Source organism: Cyanistes caeruleus, chromosome 10 (assembly GCF_971803275.1).
Source record: "Cyanistes caeruleus chromosome 10, bCyaCae1.hap1.1, whole genome shotgun sequence".
NCBI classification, from domain to species: Eukaryota; Metazoa; Chordata; class Aves; order Passeriformes; family Paridae; genus Cyanistes; species Cyanistes caeruleus.
The window spans coordinates 14,984,226-15,002,382 of record NC_141710.1 but is presented as its reverse complement, the minus strand read 5'-3'; the positions used below and the strand labels follow the sequence as shown (position 1 = coordinate 15,002,382).

The 18,157-nt window shown below is 44.0% G+C and overlaps 1 protein-coding gene across 19 annotated transcripts in view; it reads left to right on the top strand.

The window, feature by feature from the left end:
• The window catches only part of LPP (LIM domain containing preferred translocation partner in lipoma), a 327,364-nt gene that overhangs the window by 101,808 nt on the left and 207,399 nt on the right, over positions 1-18,157 (top strand). For all 19 annotated transcript variants that reach the window (XR_015274477.1, XR_015274479.1, XR_015274481.1 and 16 more), the window contains one exon: positions 15,140-15,341. Coding sequence is in view for 14 of the 19 variants with exons in the window: in XM_023933026.2 (XP_023788794.1) it covers positions 15,149-15,341 (193 nt within the window). In the remaining 5 variants the exon portion in view is untranslated. The remainder of the gene's footprint in view (positions 1-15,139; positions 15,342-18,157) is intronic.

The window sequence follows — 18,157 nt, the reverse complement described above, 5'->3', positions numbered from 1 at the left end:
CCATGTTCTGCCTTGGTACTGGTGCTGCCCCAGCAGGAGCACCAGCCCCACCAGGTCTGCAGAGCAGGTGGGACAAAGCAGGAGGGAAGTTCCTTTCTCTCACATGGAGGAAAGAAAGTATGTTGTTTGACTGCTCAAAGTTATTGAAGTCTCATACTGAAGGTTAAGCAACCAGCCTCTGGGAATTGGGCACATAAATTTGCTTTATGCTTATGAAAGTCTCTTTCACAGTGTTTTGCTTTTTTGCTTCTCCTTAAGATGTAGGAAAGAATGAAGTGCTGGTGTATGGTCCATACACAGGGTATTTGGATGGCACGGTCATTAATAGGAATGAAAATTATTACTGTGGTGGCTCAGAGCTTGCCAAGAAAAAAAGAAAGGAAAAACTCTCAGAAGACACAAAGTGCTTTGTAGCTGGAAGTGCCTGTTGCCCTGCAAGGACTCAGCTGTCCTTTTCAATCCCAGCCTTCTATTATTGAAAATATTTTTGTTCCTAATACCTACTAGCTTTTTAATACTGCTTAATTGTATGCATGCCCCCCAAAAAGAAAGCCACACATTTTTCTGCTTTTGTAAATGTTCAGCTGTAGAGCCCCCAGGGAGGGTGTTAATGGCTGTGTCCCAGCTGCCTTTCAGGCAGAGAATTCCACTTTTACTTTTCTTCTGAAATTTGGAGTTTCATTCTCCATATAATCAAATTTTAATATAACTGCATTTAAAATACATGTGTACATATATATATACGCACACACATATATATATAATTATCTTTAATCCTGAGTCCTAAATATATTCTGTTAGAAGCTGTGGTCATCTTTGTAACAGGTGGGCAGTGCATGGAGAGCAAAGCTGGGTCTGAGGGATGCTACTGCAGCTTTTGGAGAGCGATTAGATATTTGCACAAGTGTGGGCATGGCAGTCATTCGTGCCATGCATACACATCCTTGGTTTCTGTGGTAGAGCAGAGATGATTTACCCACATAGCAGGGCCATTTGCTAAGGTGAAGTCATCAGTGCTCTGTTCCTGAAGCAATAGAGAGGCACATCTATACAGGATAGTGCAAAGTAAAAGGGAAGCTCATCCTTTTCCTCCCCGACTGTGCTTTGGCCTCTTGTATAGGCCATATCCTGCCCTCAGATGGGAGCAGTGCTCAGCTATTGATAACATGATGAAAAATTGAATCTGAAGCTTAGGGCCCTTCTGCACAGGGAAACCATTGCAAAACAAAGCCAGGGTGTGAATTTAAAGTGCAATAGCTGTTCCGAGCGTACTTCTCATGTGGGCAGTCTTATTCTGCTCTGAGAGGGCCTTTGTGCAGTTCTGCTTCATCCAGTGCCAAAGGCACTCTGAGTACAGAAAGAAGAATGCCCACACAGGGAGCGGATCGCTTTTCCAGGCTATTTCACCAGGCTGAAGAGTCCCAGGAGATGCCGTGTTTTCGTGTCCCATGAATGTTGCAGGAGCCTCTACCCTTCATTCAGCTCACTCTCCGCTCAAGCTTTCACAGGAGAGCTTTGTGGTGGGTGTGTGGTGGAGCTGTGTCTTCGGGACCCTGCCAGGTGCAGCATGCATGGCTCATTTGCTTGAACTTTTGGGCCTGATCCCTGAGGATCTTGGTCTTGTCTGGGCGTTCCTGGTGCTGCAGCTTGGCATTCTCCATCAGGGCCATCACCTCTTGTGGTGTGTCCAGGCTGCTGAAAAGAACTCCTGTGAAAACGTGCCTATGTACATATGTTGTTCCTTTTCCTGTGAAATTGCCAAGCAAACCTGTGCACTGGGTATGATTGTTATCTGAACACTGTTGAACAGGGGAAAAAAAGCCCATCTGTTCTACCAAGAGGCAGTGCAAAGAACAGGCTCTGTGACTAAATAAATTCACATCTGTTTAGCAGAACCATCAAATGGCGAGCAGAGGGGCCTAATGTGAATCACATGTTGAAACCACAAGTATGAGTGAGATGAGCTGCAAAAGAGAGAGCCTGGAAGTGTTGATCCATGTGAGCAACTGTTGGTTTCTCTCCTTACTCTTTGCCTCTACCAGTTTCCTGAGCTAATGATGCAAAATCAAAAATTCAGGGATGTGCACATGTCTATGCATACTTATGTGCGTAAGTTTGTATTCATTGCATGATTAATTAACCTTCCTATGTTATTTTGAGCCATTAGATCATAACTTCAATTGGAAGGGCTCTGAGTGGTGGGGGAGCTGCAGAGGTGAGACAGTGGGACTAACATGAAGAGAGCAGGTGAAGCCGTTCCCTAGTGGAGGTGCTTCACAAAAAATGAATATCTTGTTTCAAAAAGGAAATTCACTTGGAAATGATTACTTGTGATGATGTCTTCAGCAGTGTCATCTCAAGGAACCTGATGGAGTGATCTAGAAGCTTCAAAGGGTAGGTTATGCCTTCACATGCTCAAGCTAATTTCAGAATAGATATCTCTGTACCAGTCCTAACAGACTGCATCTTTCCATGGATCAATGAAATTCGTTGCATTGGTTTTCCCCTTAGTGTTTTAAGCCCTGCAGAAACAAAGGGCAGCTCAAGTTTCTGTATTGGTAGCATTTGCAGTTTATTTTTCTTTTGTGCCAAGAACATATCAATACAATTTCAAAACACTGTATTTTGTGACTTGAGGCAGCAGTTTCTAACTTAAAAACAAGAAGGCTTTGGGGAGGTACACACAGCTCGGGTGCCTCAGTGAAGGTTATTTGCCTGGTCTCCATAGCCCCTTACAGTGTCCATGCAGAGGATCAAGCATTTTCTCTTCCACAACATCTCATGAAAAGAAACACACAGTGCTTTTAGTCTTGAATGTGGTTTCTTGATGCTGCCTTGCCTTTTGTCCTAGATATTTTGCAGCAAAAGAGGCCAAACTTGAGGAAACAAAGAGTGGTGGAAGATGGGCTGTTAGACCTGATTTGCACAGATGCTGCTCTCCTGCAGCTCAGGCTGCTCTCTGTAGCTGACAGGGAGCTGTGTACAGCTCACCTGGGACGTGAGCTCTGCAGGAGCCGCTGGAGGTAATGAAGCACTTAAGGGCTGATGTGTTGAAGGTCCCCAAGGAATGATTAAGGTGTTGGCAGCTGTGTTACTTTGAAAGAGAAATATGTGCATTACACAGCAGAGGCATGCTGAAATGCCTTTCAGACGCTTGGTTGTGTGTGGGAACATGCTTTGCCTCAGACCTGAGAGATAGTGGTAGCAACTACTGAAGGGCATTTGATAAATGGAGCTGTGTGTGCATTTACCAGCTGCAGGACCCAGCTGCCTGCCCTAGCACAGCTCAAAAACGTGTGTTTGCCAGCAGTGGTTAAAATGCAGCAGCATATAAATGTCTTTAGATATATTAAAAGTTTGGTTCTTCCCTCCCTCTAAAAGTACCCTCTGCTCATGATTCATTTCTTCTCTTCCATCACCCCCTGCCAGTCTTTTCAGAGAAAGTGCAGTGAAGGTAAAAGAGCATTGGAATGTTTTCCTGTAGGCTGTCAGATTTGAGCTGTTCTGCATCTAGGGAACTGATGTGGCCAGTCTAGTATGAAAACTCTTTTGTCACAACAGAACTTCCTACTGATTTCTGGAAAGGGGAACAAATGATTAATTTGGATGGTCAAAAACAGAAGGCAGCAAAGCGATAGTGGTGGAGCAACTGGAGTCAGCTTTTTAAAAGGATGAGCTTAGCAAACTCACAAGGGCAGTGTGGATGCCTGGCTGGGTTAATTTCATTGCTGGTACTGTGGTTTACTCCAGTTGGGGAATTATCTCCCAGAGCTCTGCATATCACTGTTCTTGAATGAATGGACACTGAGTTAAAAGGGAAGAGCAGCAGTTTCATGGGCTGGTGCATCGTGCTTTTATGAGTTTCAAAGTAGAATTGAAAATCAAGTTTCAAGCACTTGTCTTCTGTCACAAGTTTCTATTCAGAGCAGAGCTAAGGCCCTATGGATACTAAACCAGAGCTTTATCTTCACGCACTCCACAATGTTACAATCAGTTCTGCCTTTTTTTTTTAATATTCCTCTTCACTCATTTTCCTGTCCTTTAGGAGCACCCCTCCCTCCTCTTTGAACAGATGTCTTCTTAATGAGCTCTGTGTCATGTTTATTGCAAATAGCATAGGGGTAGCTAACACCACCTTGTCACCTACTCTTCCATCCACGTGGCCATGGCATTGTGCAGCTCCTCCAGCATAGGCACCATTTCAAAATATGCCTTTTATTCTTATTTCTTGACAAAAGGATGCGGAGCAGGCAGTGAACACCCAGTCAAATATGAGTCCAGTGTGTGCTGTGATTGTCAATAAAGCAAACTGGATACAGGGCTGCTTCAGGAGGAGCCTGGACTGTAAACTGAGTTATTGCTCAACTTTCCTCTCTGCTGCTGAGGCTGTTACCCAGTCTTGAGTCCACCAGTTGAAATGGGCTGTTGAAGAGGTGGAGGAAGTCCAGAGAAGAATCAGTCAGGGGCTGAAAGCACATGGCCTACAAGATGAGGCTGAGAGAGCTTTGGCTTCTGTCTCTGATGGAAAGGAGGCAAAGGAGTGATCCAATGGCAGCCTGTGACTACTGCCGGGGGCTTTCTGAACATGTCACAGCCAAATGCTTCCATCCAAATGGCCAAATAAAATGCTGTGAACATGCATAATGGATTGGGAGATTCAGCTGGAGAGTTGGAAAAGCATTTTCATTGGGAAAATAGTGTAACACTAGTACAAGTCACCAAGTATCAAGGGTTTCTTCATTTTGGAGGTTTTCCAGGACAAAGCCACAGCAAGCCCTACCTAGAGCTGGTAATAATTTAGTCTCCTGCTAAAAGCAGAACTTGGTAGGCTGCAGAGATCCTCTGTCTTTCCTGGCAGTACTGCAGGCTTTCAGCTTCTTTAAGGAGGAAGCAATTTAAATCTTTATTTTTGCTTTGTGTTACAGAAAAGAGACAAGAAGACATTGGGATGCTCATGTGTTGATGATGTCAAGTCACCTCTTGTTGTGAAACTCAAGAGAAATGTAGTCTTTTTCCTGACTGTTTATGAAAAGAGTTTTGTGTACTTCCTTTCTTACAGTTCTCATACACTCAAATATCTTGCTTCCATTATCAATCTCCCTGCAGCATCAATTTCCAGTCATCTTGCAGCAATCACTCTTCTGTGTTTTAAGAGACAGGATTTTCCATAGGAAAAAGGCTATTTCCCCATATTATTTGCAAAGTGCTATAAGCTGAGCTACCAAGACATAGGTTGGTGCAATGCTCAGGAAGAAGTCATCCAGGGATTTGTTGTACTTGAAGCTGTGACTTCCAGGATGGCTTGGGATCTGAGGGAGGAAAAGTTAAGTGGATCAGGTGGGAGGAAGAGAATCAGGGATTAAAGATTTTGATCCTGGACACAGCTCCTGCCCATTAATTGATTTAATTGCTTGATTTTTAGGCAGTACAGTGTCAAAGTCGGGATTCTACTGCCAGCTCCATGAGCTGTCAAGAGAAGGTTATGGTGGTGACGGATCCACACACGGTTCCTTCCAAATGGGGCCTGTGCTGTGCCATGTTCTGAGCTGCAGCTCCTTTTCCATTCACAGAAATCCTCTTGATGGCTTGGGGTTCATACTGCCAGAAGCAGATGTGTATTCTTCCAGGTGGGGCAACATCTGACTCTTTCTGCAATCACAGCTATTTTAGAAGAGTGAAGTGCAGGGAACCCCATCATAAATACATAAATACATCATGAATACAAAGCCCACCTAGACCCAGCCAGCCTTGCTGGGTAGGACCTCAAGCTCAGCACTGTTTCCTTGTTCACTCTATCAGCTTCCCACTGAGCTCAGATCCCTGCTGTTTCTCCCCAGGCTGAGCCACACACACACACTGCTCTGCAAAGCTAATACAATTATCTGTGTGTCAATATGCTGCCATGGTCCCATTTGGTCCCACTGGGGTCTTGTTGATATCTCACAGCTGAGCTGCATGGTCGTTCTGCACAATTCCTCCTTGTTTACAGCCAGCATCAGCATCCAAAGTACCTGAGTTTGTTCCAGCAACCTTAACCTTGCCATTTCTTGTTCTGCTGTTTTCTTTTCACTTAAGTGAGACTTTTGATATGCCTGATTTCAGTACATCTCCATCAGTTGAGAAATCCAGTCCCTTAATAATTTTATTTAATGGATAAGCTCCGTGTTGCTTGGCAGTTCCTACTTCAGTAGGAAGCCAAGTACTGAGCTGTGCTATAGGCAAGACATTGAATACAGGCACAGAAGGAATAAAGGCAGCTTTTTTTGGCAGACAGGTCTTGAAAATAAATTGTATGCACGAAAATAGTATTTGTGTAAGGGAGCTCATGATCTGAGACTCCCAGAATAACCTTTCTGCATCATTCCTGGTTTTGCTGTCTCTTTTAACATATTTCCTCTCTTATTTTATATACAAATTTCTAAAACATCCATCTCAAACTTTTCTTTGTGGTACAGCAACATCCTCACAATTTGTAAGTCAAGTTATCAGGGCTTATAAGAGGCTGTATTGGAAAAAATCTGGGTGGCTCAGAGATATCTCCTCGCTTAGATCCTTACGTTCAGGAATTAACTGCATTTGAGTAAGGTAGCAGATCTACCTCCTCTGTTACAATTGCCTTGGGGTTTGTTGTGACCACAAGTAGCTGAGGCCTTGGATTGATAATTTATCCAATATGATTATGTTTGGAGTAGCTGAGGATTGTCTCATGCCACAGAGGCCAAGAATCAGTTTGCTCTCTGGTGAAATTGCAATGCAGTCATTAGAGTTAGATTAGATTAGATTAGATTAGATTAGATTAGATTAGATAGATCTATCTGCCTCCAGGGAGCCCTTTTACAATCTCTTTGTTTCAGTTCACATGGACAAGTCAAGTTCAGTTTATTGGGATTTTAAAGCCTAGTTTGTCATCTGACACCAGGATGTGACATGGCTGTAAAAGGAAGATCTCATTCATCAGCTTTTATGCACGTGTTTTGCCACAGCAGCCGAATTCAAATAGTCAGCATCTAATCCCAAAACTCCTAATTATATTGGGAAAGAAAAGAAGTTTTATGGTTAGTTTGCCCTTCTACCTTTTCTACTACTGAAGCTGATAACAAGAAAAATGAGCTAAGAGGGAAACCCAAAGGTAGGTTCTTGGTTGATATCAAAATTGTCCCAGAAGCAGGGTTTTGAAGTAAGAATGATTGTGACATTGGTTCATCTCTCTGATGAGCTGTTTTCATGATGACATTAACTTTTGTCAAGCATCTTTGTACCAGAGAGACTGTTCTTTACCATCACATCTTTGCAATCTCCACTACACACTTGTCTCAGTAATGTCTCAGTAATACTGTAGAAGTTGTAGTGACTTGAAAGTATACAATGAAAGTCACATCCCAAACTGGTGTGGATCTGATGAAAAAGAAATGAACTGTGGATGCAGCTAGGAAAAAAATGTTACTTTCCAAGTATTGATTATTTACTTAAAAGAATGGGCACAAGCTCTGTTCATTTGCAAATTATTGCAACTAGAAAATAAGGAATATAATGTTGCATTGCCAGTAGAGGATATTGCTGGCACATCCTAAGTGGAATATGGTATATTGCTGCAAACTGAGAGGAGCTGTTGAGTCCCTCAAAGGCAGGGAAGCACTGCAGAGAGAGACCTTGATAAATTAGAGGATGGGGCAATCAGCAGCCACGTGAAGTTCAACAAGTGTCGGATTCTGCACCTGGAATGGAGCAACCCTGGATGTATGGACAGACTGGGAGTGAGAGGTGAGAGAGCAGTGCCATGGAAAGGGACCTGAGAGTTCTAGTCAGTGGCAAGTTGAACATGGGTCAGCTGTTCCCTGGCAGCCAGGAGGGCCAGGTGTGTCCTGGGGCCATCAGGCACAGCCAGGCAAGGAAGGGGATTGTCCTGCTCTGCTCTGCGCTGGGGCAGCCTCACACTGAATATTGTGGACAGTTTTGGGGCACCACAATGCAAGAAAGACACAAAACTATTAGTGAGTGTCCAGAGGAGGGCAATGAACATGGTGAAGGGCTTTGAGGGGAGGCTGTCTGAGGAGCAGCTGGGGCTACTTGGTCTGTTCAGCCTGGAGGAGACTGAGGGGAGGGCTCTTTGCAGCTACAGCTTCCTCCTGAGGGGATGAGGAGGGGCAGGCACTGATCTCTGTGGTGACAGTGACAGACCCCAGGGAGTGCTCTGAAGCTGTGTCATGGGGGTTCAGGTTGGGTATCAGGAAAAAGTTCTTTCCCCAGAGGGTGGCTGGGCACTGACCGGGCTCCCCAGGGAAGTGGTGATGGCACCATGCCTGGCAGAGCTCAAAAAGCCTTTGGACAAGGCTCTCAGGCACTTGGTGTGACTCTTGTGGATGGTGCTGTGCAGGGCCTGGAGTTGGACTCGATGATCCTCGTGGGTCTCTTCCAGCTCAGCAGGTCTGTGATTCTGTGAAACCCTTCTGAGTGCTGATGAAGTCACAGCTGGCAGTCTGGGGTTTTTGAGTCACGAAAAAAAAAAGATTTTGATCCCTCAAGGGATCCTCTGGAGGTCATCTGGGCCATCAACTTACTCAAACCAGGGTGCACTTTCAGTTCAAGTCAGGTCTTCTGGAGGATCCCATGGAAGTTTGACTGAAGCTGTTAAAGCCAGAATGAAATATTACCAGACTATATTCTTTGAGGAATAATTCATCAGTGCTCTAACTAGGTTTCTTTTTCCTTTAATTCCTCTGATTACGTTAGTGACGTTCCACAGCAGGAAACAGGTGAATGCTCTCAGTCCTGTTTAACTGAAGAAGTGACTTTGATTTAATTTACTTATTTATTTATTTTACTTTGAGGGAATTGGGATGAAGATACAAAACATTTCCTTATCCAGGTAATCAAAATAAACTATGAGAAGGAGAGGCAGAGTTAAACTTGCTGCAGCTGATACCTGCTGTGAAAGACTACAGCAAAGCATTAGGAAATGTCCATAAACCGTGTAAAATAGGTGCAAGCAAAGAAATCTGATCTTGGGGAGGTGTTTGCCTCAAGAACTCGGTGTCCAGCTGTGTCGAGTTTGCCTAGGGTCAGGAAGGCAGTCACCAGAGGGTGATAGTGTTTTCTACTCCTCTTCATCACCCCTCAGTGTCTCTTGGTGGCTCAGTCAACTCCTCCCAGATCTTCACTGCTCACTGCTGGTAGAGGTAACACCAGGACCATGCACAGGATCCCCAGTGCTCTCAGAGTTGTTCCTGAAGCTTCGTGAGGAAGGGTGGGAGTCAATTTGCTGCTGGGAGTGTTTGAGGGAGGATCTTTATTGGGCTGGTTGATATTGCAGGATTTAAATTCGGAGAGATGTTGTGCAGTTCAGCAATGATTAAGGGAGTTCCAAAGGACTCCCAGTTCTCCAAATCACATAATTTGCCATATGATGTAAAATTGATGGGAATAAGTAGTACCATATGGGAAAGGCATCCCAGCAGAGCTTGTGCTGAGTTTATAAGTACCCATGACACTTCCTATGTTTGGTTAAAGTCCTCTAATGAGACCTGAATTTTGACATTATACTCTCTTTTAAAGGCCACAAGAAGTAGAAGAGCATGGCTAGAGATCATGTGCCATAAATGAAGAAATAAATTCATTTAGCATTCAGAGGGGAACAGTGCCAAGAAAAACAAGCAGCTTTGGGAATTTACAAAGAGCAAATCTCTCTGGTCAGCCTCAGTCACTGCATTTGACTAATTAGAAGACTGGAGGTGATGAGGACAAAGCAAAGAACTGTATTTTAGTGGGGCATTTGAGGTTTGTGATTTGGGGAATTTCAGGCAGAAAAATGAAGACAAATCAACTTAGAGGAGAGACATCCAGACATGTAGGTTACAGATCTAACAGAAAGGGACAAGGGGTGACAGGATGTTTTGCATTGTGAGGGATATCCCCTTTGTTTAGTTCTACAGCTGTTCTTTAAAATTCGTTTGGAAGGTTATGTAAAGTCAAAACTTTTCTCTTTGTTTTTACTTGGATGGGAGAGAAGAGAGACTGGGGAGGATGTAGTTTGCCTTTTTACACTTAGAGACAAACTTGAGTTATCAGGGGAAGGTGATGCTTGTATTGTGTACCAGAGAAAAGCCCCAACACAGCTTTCAGTCGCATCTACTGTCAACAAATAAGGTCCTAATTCCCTGTATCTGGCCAATCTCTTGGCCTTAGGAGTGATGGTTGACTGTGCATGGGTGATACTAAGAACATCCTAGGCCTACATCAACCAGTGAATTTAGGAAGGCGTGGGATGGAAGACAGAGCAGACAGTCTGTAAGCACAGACGGTTGTTGCTCATTTTTTGTTAAATACTGTTGCTACCCACTACGAAGCATTAGCTTAATTAACTCGGGGACAAAAATCTTCTGTCTTGGCGAAGTCCATCAACATTCAAGGAGTATTTGGTCCATGTTACAAATATGAAAATGAAATTAAGATTTATTTGGCTACAGTCTAATCACAGAAAAGCCAGCCTGTCTCAGAGATGAATGTACTAACAATTTCAAAAGTAGACAAATTGCTACTCTACCCTTCCACTGCTTATCAGATGTAAGGATAAATTGACTTGAAACCCTCAGTTTTTTACCTTCGCTTCTCAAAGGTGAATGACATCCTGTAATTAAAAGCAAAAACAAGCTCTTATGCCCACACATTTAGAAAAAAAACCTTGTCAGGTTGTTATTACTGCATGGTATTATCTGCTATTGATATTCCTGGTCTGACATTTTTAGATAATGTGGTCTCAGCTTGGGATTCGTGGATTCCAGTTCCTCTGCTGTGGTGTATTCTTTCATGGTTAGAATTTTCTGAACTTACAGCATTAAGATCTTTCTTATGATAGAACCAGAGCACATTGTTTGCCTTATTTATACAGTGTGATTTCACTCTTTGCTCTTAATGCCATTTATCATGGTTAGTCTGGTCTTATCCTCTGCCTCCAAAAGTAGGTGATGACTAATGCTTCCAAGGAAGGAAGGATAACAGAACCTCAGGCCTCCACAGCTGATTTCAGTCAGGTTTCTGTTTTTGATATTATTCATCATTTTACCTCTTCTATTTTAGGTTACTATTCTTAAAAATGGTCTTATGCTATCAGCCACCATTTCAGAAAAGGTAGCTGGAAAATTGAAGAGAATTCAGAGTTAACATACATAAAAGAATCAAGAGAAATCTGCCCTTTAGAAGGAGTTTAATTAATACTTAATTTAAATGTTTTGGTTTGATTAAAACATTGATCTGGCTCCATTCTGAATGGATCTACATAAGGAAGAGGCAAGTCTGTAATGCAGATGTCAGGAGCATAACAAAATGAACTGGTTGGAAGTGGATCTAGCTAAATTTTAAGCCAGACATAAAAGAGAAGCTGTAATTACAGTGCTTACTCTTTATCCAAACAGTTTACCTAATGCTGTGTTGGGTTCTTCAACTTTTGCATTGTTTCAGTTGAGGCTATGTGTGCTTTATAGCAAATATTCTTTAGCTCAGCAGAAGCTTTGCAAAGCAGTAGCTGGGGATGGTTCAGGGTTAGTCAAAATGATCAATGAGGCTTTCGAGGCAGTGACATAGAGAAGATTTAAGGGATTTTCTGGGGGGGATGAGGCAGTGAATTTGAAAAGGGAGTGTTGCCAGAGTGGTCAGTAAGTGAGGAGTCACAGAAAAAGCTTGTAGCAGTCAGATGAGGAGCGAAGCTGTGAGTTACGGCTGGCCAAGGATGGCTGTGGGAGGCGGGCAGGCAGACATGCAGAAGGCTTCAGCCAAGACAGAGGGAGGTGTGGTGCTGAGGGAAGCAAGAGGTGGCTGTTCCTCTGGGAGGATTCCCAGGGACACAGGCCCTGCTGACAGAGGTTTTTCCAACCTTGCTGTGTTAACTGTTGCGTGGCTGGGTCTACCCAGATTTGCCAGGAAGGGGATCATTGAATGCAAACAGTGCCCGACAAATTACTTGATTGGAGCAGAAATGTGGGGGCAGCTGTAGATTTAATTGTTAACATTTCAGTGAAAAATAACTTTTAGTGGAAGAAAATAGCTCAAAAGTGAAATGTGTGTTTGCTGGCTGTATTGCTGGCTAGCCAGAAAAACACTGCTGTTATTGATTGGGTATTCCTAAGTCCACCACAATGACACTCAGGCAGTGACATGTCAGAGTAAGTTCAGAGTAAGGGAATTAGTTATAGGCCCAAGTTTTCCTGTGCTGTTTCAATTACTTGCTCACATGGCAAAATGTTCTGCTCCAAAGAAGCTTCTGATGGAAAACCAGGCAGTATTGCAGGGAGTGGAGAGAGAGTGCTGATGGCTCTGTCTGAATTAGCCAGGGTGCTCCACCATGGAGAAGTCTGCTGAGAGGTGGAGGTCTGTGCTTGTCTGCAAGCCACTGTCCCTTACATTTTTCCTGGTTTTGGCCTTTTACTAGCTGACAAAATGGAGGGAAAATAATAGCAAACCCATAAGTTTAGCTTCAGCTTTTAAAAAGAAATTAATTAATTTTCTTTTTCTGTGATCTTGTGGAGTAGTTAGGCTAAATTTAATTGAGGCTGGGGAACTGGGGCTGGAACACATGAGGAAAAGGGAACTTGCTGAAAACACTGTCAGGGCACAGATAGCAAAAACGAGTGGCAGTAAATGCATAACAGAAAATGAGATGGGGAGAAAGAGGAAGAGAAAAGGCTAATGGGGAAACAATTAGAAAATACCACCATGGCCAAAACAAAGGCGTTAGAGGTTAGCTGAGAGGGAGCTGTGTGCCAGTTTACAGTCAGCAGCTGAGTTACAGCACTGTGGTCTCCCTGCTCCCAAGCTGTCCATAGGAGCAGTCTGCTTTTTAAGCTCATTTGTTGAAATCCTCGCATTGTCTTCAGCCGTCCTCAGTGCTGTGCAACCTGGCTACTGAAGCAGACATTCTGGGTCTGTGCATCACACTACCCATCCCTGTCATCAGCCTAGCAGACCATGAGAGTTCAGTGGGACCAAGGCATGCTGCCTGGGGGTGGTTAAGAAACATTCCAGAGCAGGAATGGTGATAATCTAGTCAGTTCTGGGATTTGGTTTTCTTTAGCATTAGTATGGAGGTAATGTCCAGGGTCTGAGGGTGCTTCACTACAGCAGGAGGCTCTTTCATATGAGATGTCAAGCCAGAGGCTGAAAACCTGTCAGAATTAAACTCCAGGATGCTTTTAGCAATGGGTAAGGTACAGTCATCTTTGGATGTAATAACTCTGGAGAGTGCAGGCTTGTCCTGTTTAGCTCTTAAGGCTGACTGCCCTCATTGCTTTCTGCTCTTAAGACCTAGATAGTTGCCTCAGTTTTATTGCTGCTTTTAAAGTTTTGAAGGATGTAGGAGGAGGAGACAGCAGTGCAGGTGAATTTTACTGCTGGAGTGAGTAATTTTCCAGATCCATAGGGGCTAGTGTTGGTAATGGGAAGTGCCAGGCGGTGGGACCATGGTTTGTGTGCCCTCGGCTCCTACCCGTTGTGACTGGTTTCCTCTCCTGCCTTGTGGGGAAGACCTGCCTTTCACTTCTTGCTTTCAGAATGATGCTCTGCACTCTTACTGTGGGTTGGACAGCAGGGCTGTGAAGGAGGAAAGTCATATCCTTGCAGCTCAGCCTTGGATACATCTCTGGGCTGCTCCTGCCATGCTCCTGTCTGCCTCATTTCTAGCCAGCTCCAGTGTCTTCCTTTCATTGGTATTGGATTCCTAGTGCATCAGGCTCAATTCCTATTCCTGGTGGGAATTGTGAAACCACTGTCTGCACATCAAACAGTCAGACTGCATGGCCAGGATGAGACAGAAGTGTTGGAACTGATGTTTGGAACTTGCCAGTTCCTCTCTCACACAAGGAGTGATGCAGGTGGAAGATAATCAAAACTTGTCTACCTCCCAGTGTTAGGTCAGACATTGGGGCTTAAAGTAGAAATTACTCCTCAAGTAGGAAACTGTTTTCTGAAGTAAATTTACAGGTTGGAATAAGGACACCTGTATATCCATCAGTTTTGAGTCATTGCTGAAGGTACTGACCCTGCATTACCAAGTGGAGACCCTGATCCTGTCTCTTGCACTGATCCTTCTCCATGATGAAATGAAATCTTTCCTGATTGGGTCACACTTGCCTGCTGGTTTTGGTAGCCTTAAGGGCTTCTGACACCAAAGCAGTGCATGGGCAGAAGCGACAGGGTGCTCAAGGGCTTCAAACTTAGCATTGGCTTCTGTCTGTGTGGGATCTTCATTTCTCCATCAAATCTCAAACCCAGCTCCATAGGACCATCTGATGGTACAGTAGGGCTATCGTGGCTACCAAGCAAGTGTGGTTTGTGTGTGGTGAAAAGCACTTGTTCATTGGAATTAACAGGATTTTTATGGGCAACATTTTCAGCAGCATCTGAACCCAGTTCTCAAAAGTGATGTAGGCTTTTAAGAGGCCAAAGCCAAGATTTTCATAAATAAGTAATGATTTGGGCTGCCTCTGTTTTTTGTTACACAAGTCTAAAAGGAGCCTGGTTGTCAGGGGTTGTGAGATTCTGGCATTTATTCAAAATTGACATGCTTTTAAAATGTCTTAAGCTGGGCATTCAGAAATGGAGGCATCAAGAATGATTAGCTACTTTTGAAATCTGTTTTCTTAAAAGTCTGAATGAAAATCACTGGGGCATGGGGTCCTAAATGACATGTGAAAAAGTGCTAAAAGTGTATTTTGGAAGTGTGTGTGCCTATCTGTGACTATACGTGTCCCCAGAGCAGCTGCACTGTTGTACATTAATGTACTCAAACAGGCCTCACAGGGTAAGGCAAATATATCACTACTGTGCTGAATGTAGGGTGGGATTGATGGGCTGCTTCAGGGTATCAACCTGTCTGTGCTCTGGTTTGAAGAGGAAAATAGCAGTGATTTTTGCACGTACCAACAATAATAACCTGATCAGTAATTCTGACCTGCTGGGGAGAGAAAGACAAATTTGCATCTAAAGTCCTATACCTTAGGAACAACATATTTAAAGTTAAACAAGTGCCAACTAAACATGTTTTGAAGGGTTTTGTAGGTTTGATAAACCAGAAAAATAGTAGGATTGCAGCTGCTACTTTCCTAGGCTAAATTCCTAATGTATGTGTGACTGTTTTTTTGTCTCCTCTTAGAGCTGAACCATGTCCCACCCGTCCTGGCTGCCACCCAAGAGTACCAACGAGCCTCTTGGTCACATTACTGCAAGGATGGAGACCACACACACCTTTGGGACTCCCAGCATCTCTGTGTCCACCCAGCAGACCCCAAAGAAGTTTGCACCTGTGGTTGCCCCCAAACCAAAGTACAACCCATACAAGCAACCAGGAGGTGATGGTGAGTATTTATTCTTTAGGAAGGAGCCACAACTGCCTAGTTCAGGGGAACTGACTGCTAACACAGCTTGATTTGCTCTTCATTGGTGAGTTTGTGGGAGCCTTCCTTTTTCAGGTCATTCAAATTGAGAAGAATGTGAAGGAATCTCTTCCCCTTGCTCTGACTAGCTACCCTCCTGAGAGGTGTAGGGCTGGGAGATGACACAAGGACAGATCTTTCTCAGTTTTAATTGAAAGCAGATGTCCTATGTCCAAGACTGCTACTTTTCAAAGGGTTTTGCTTGTTTGGTCCCTGCTGGCATGTAATGATTCGAGGAGCTTGGGCTCAAGCAGCCCTTTTCAGTACTGGTTCTTTCACCCCAGCACAGTGGGAATGCTTTACAAACAAGGGATTGATCTGTGCGAATATAATTGGTGGTAGGGCATAAATTTGGCCAGAAGTGTTTTCTCTCCAGTCTGCTGGCTGGATTGTTTCACTTTTATTCTTTCCATCTCTTGTGGAACACTCTTGAATATAAAATAATTGGGAGGGTATTTACATGACCATTGCAATGGCCTGTGGAGCTGTTATGTCACCAAAACAAATGCCTGCTAGTCACTGTGTGTCAGCCTTCCTCTACTTCTTGCTGTGAAAGTCCTCTTCTCTTGATATAATTGAGCAGCAAGCATGGGATTTGGGTTTCTGGCTTGTGGACACATGGAGGGAGGGAGTTCACAGGAGCAGGAGTGCATGGCTGGGAGCACCTCTGGAACTTTCAACTGGAAATCTGCAAGTTGGAGCACCTGGGATGCCCCTGGCTGACAATGGAGAGTTTGTGATGGACCTGCAGCAGAAACAAGTGAAGGCCAAGGATTTCAGGATAGAGTGGTAGCTGTTTTGACAGTGCATGACATTTCTATTCCTGGTGATTTACTGTAGGCAGAAATGGGGGGGAAGTTCTTCCCCTCCTCCTCTCCAATCTTTCTCCAAAGAAAAGCTCAGTTGTATTCAAGAAAATTGCCAAACCACCTTTTGTATTTGGTTTTGGATGCTCTACATTGTTCCTTCACCACTTTTTTCTCTTTTACGTTGCGTACAATGAGATAAATATCACCTGTGTATTTTTTCCTCTTTCTGCTCTATCTTTTGAAAGCGTATGCATTTTCAGGAAGACTACAGGGTAGTAGAAAAGAGAAAGAAAAACAAAAGAGCATATTAAATCTTACACTTGAGTGATTTTCTAAAGTTAAGGACATTTTATAGGAAAGTTGGAAAAGCCTGATGAGTGTTTTGGATATTTTTCATCTGCTGCTCTAACTTCGGAGAATTCAGAACGAAAAAAGAAAATGTGTTGGAGGGGGAGAGGCAAAGTCATATGCACCTGTTCTGCTGCCTTCAGTAACAAAACATAGTGAGAAATAGAAAGAGAAAGACATTTGGAATTTAAAAAGTAAAAATTAATCCATTTCTGAAATGCAAAGAAAATGTCGCCTTCAAGTCAAATGGAAATTCTTATTTTTCTAATTCTCTTGCAATTAAAAATAATAATGGAAAATGACCCTTTTTTCCCTAGGAAATCTCTTCTTGATCAGTCAATATTTTTTGTGTGAAAAAGGTCAGTATGTCTTAATTGTCAGTGTTTTAGTGATTGTAGGTTTGATTGTACCACCTAAAAAATTCTGTGTTTCTTGCCATTTGGGGAAGGAGGCTTGAGCAGAGCAGGCACTGTAGGCTCTGAGAAGGGGAGACAAGACACTCAATTATTGCTTGTGCAACCCAGAGTACTTGGTCCTGCAAGCAGTCAGGCATTGCTGGGTCTGCTGGAAACCAGGAGACAGTCAGGAGCTCCCAGGGCTTGTCAGTGCCAGTCCCTTGCCTTGTCTGATCTGGGCTTTTAGAGATCCCATCATTATCTGACAGGTCTGGAAAGAGCTAAGGGTTGGCCAAGACCCGGTCACAGGTAGGCTTAGTGTTGTGACAACGTGCCTGCAGCTTTAGCTAATCCACTTGCAGAAGGTGACACGCTGCTGGTCACTGTCAGCAGCCTGTGCAAAGCCATTCCCCACCCCTACATAACCCTGAGAACATGAGGCTTCTGGGATCTGGCAGGAGTGGGCTGGAAGGGCAGTGAGAAATAGCCCAATGCGCTTCATTCACTTTCTATGGCTCCCTTCTCTCTTCCAAGTTCCCTAATTGTTTTTTCACTGACTTCCCTGATTTCTGCAGCAATAATTCAGACTGGGAGATGGCTCCAGGCCCCACTGGTTCCCTGCTCACAGGGGCACTGCCATTCTGCCTCAATTTGTCCCCTGTTGGATGCAGGTCTTTCCCACCTGGTTAGCTGTGAGTCTGTAGATAGGGAAGTGGCAACATCCCCTCAAACCCCAGAGTGTTTTCGTCTCTCCTACCCTGCCAAAGCTGAGTATCTGGAGGCACATGGGTTTCCCATGCATCCTTCTGCTGGAGATGAGTGGGAGCAGCAGCACTGCTCTGGGGAAGGGCTGTCCTGGGGCTGTTACTGGTCAAGAAGTGGCTGTGCTATTCACAGCCTTGGCTGCCCCAGCAGTGTCACTGGATTTGGCTCCCTGCAGCCTTTGTAGTATCTGGAATCTCTCTGGGACACTGGCAAATTCTGATCCTGGTAATTTCTTCAGCTTATTGCTTTTAATGTTTAAGAATGTGCATCCTCTGGCCTTGTGGCTCTCATTATTATTTTGTAGGTGTGTTGCTTGTGTGTAGAGGGTCTGTCCAGCTGATCACATTCATGGTTATTGAAAGCAGAGGGAAAAGACACTGGAGTGACAGACTGTGGAGCAGGTGCTGTGTGTACCCTCCTC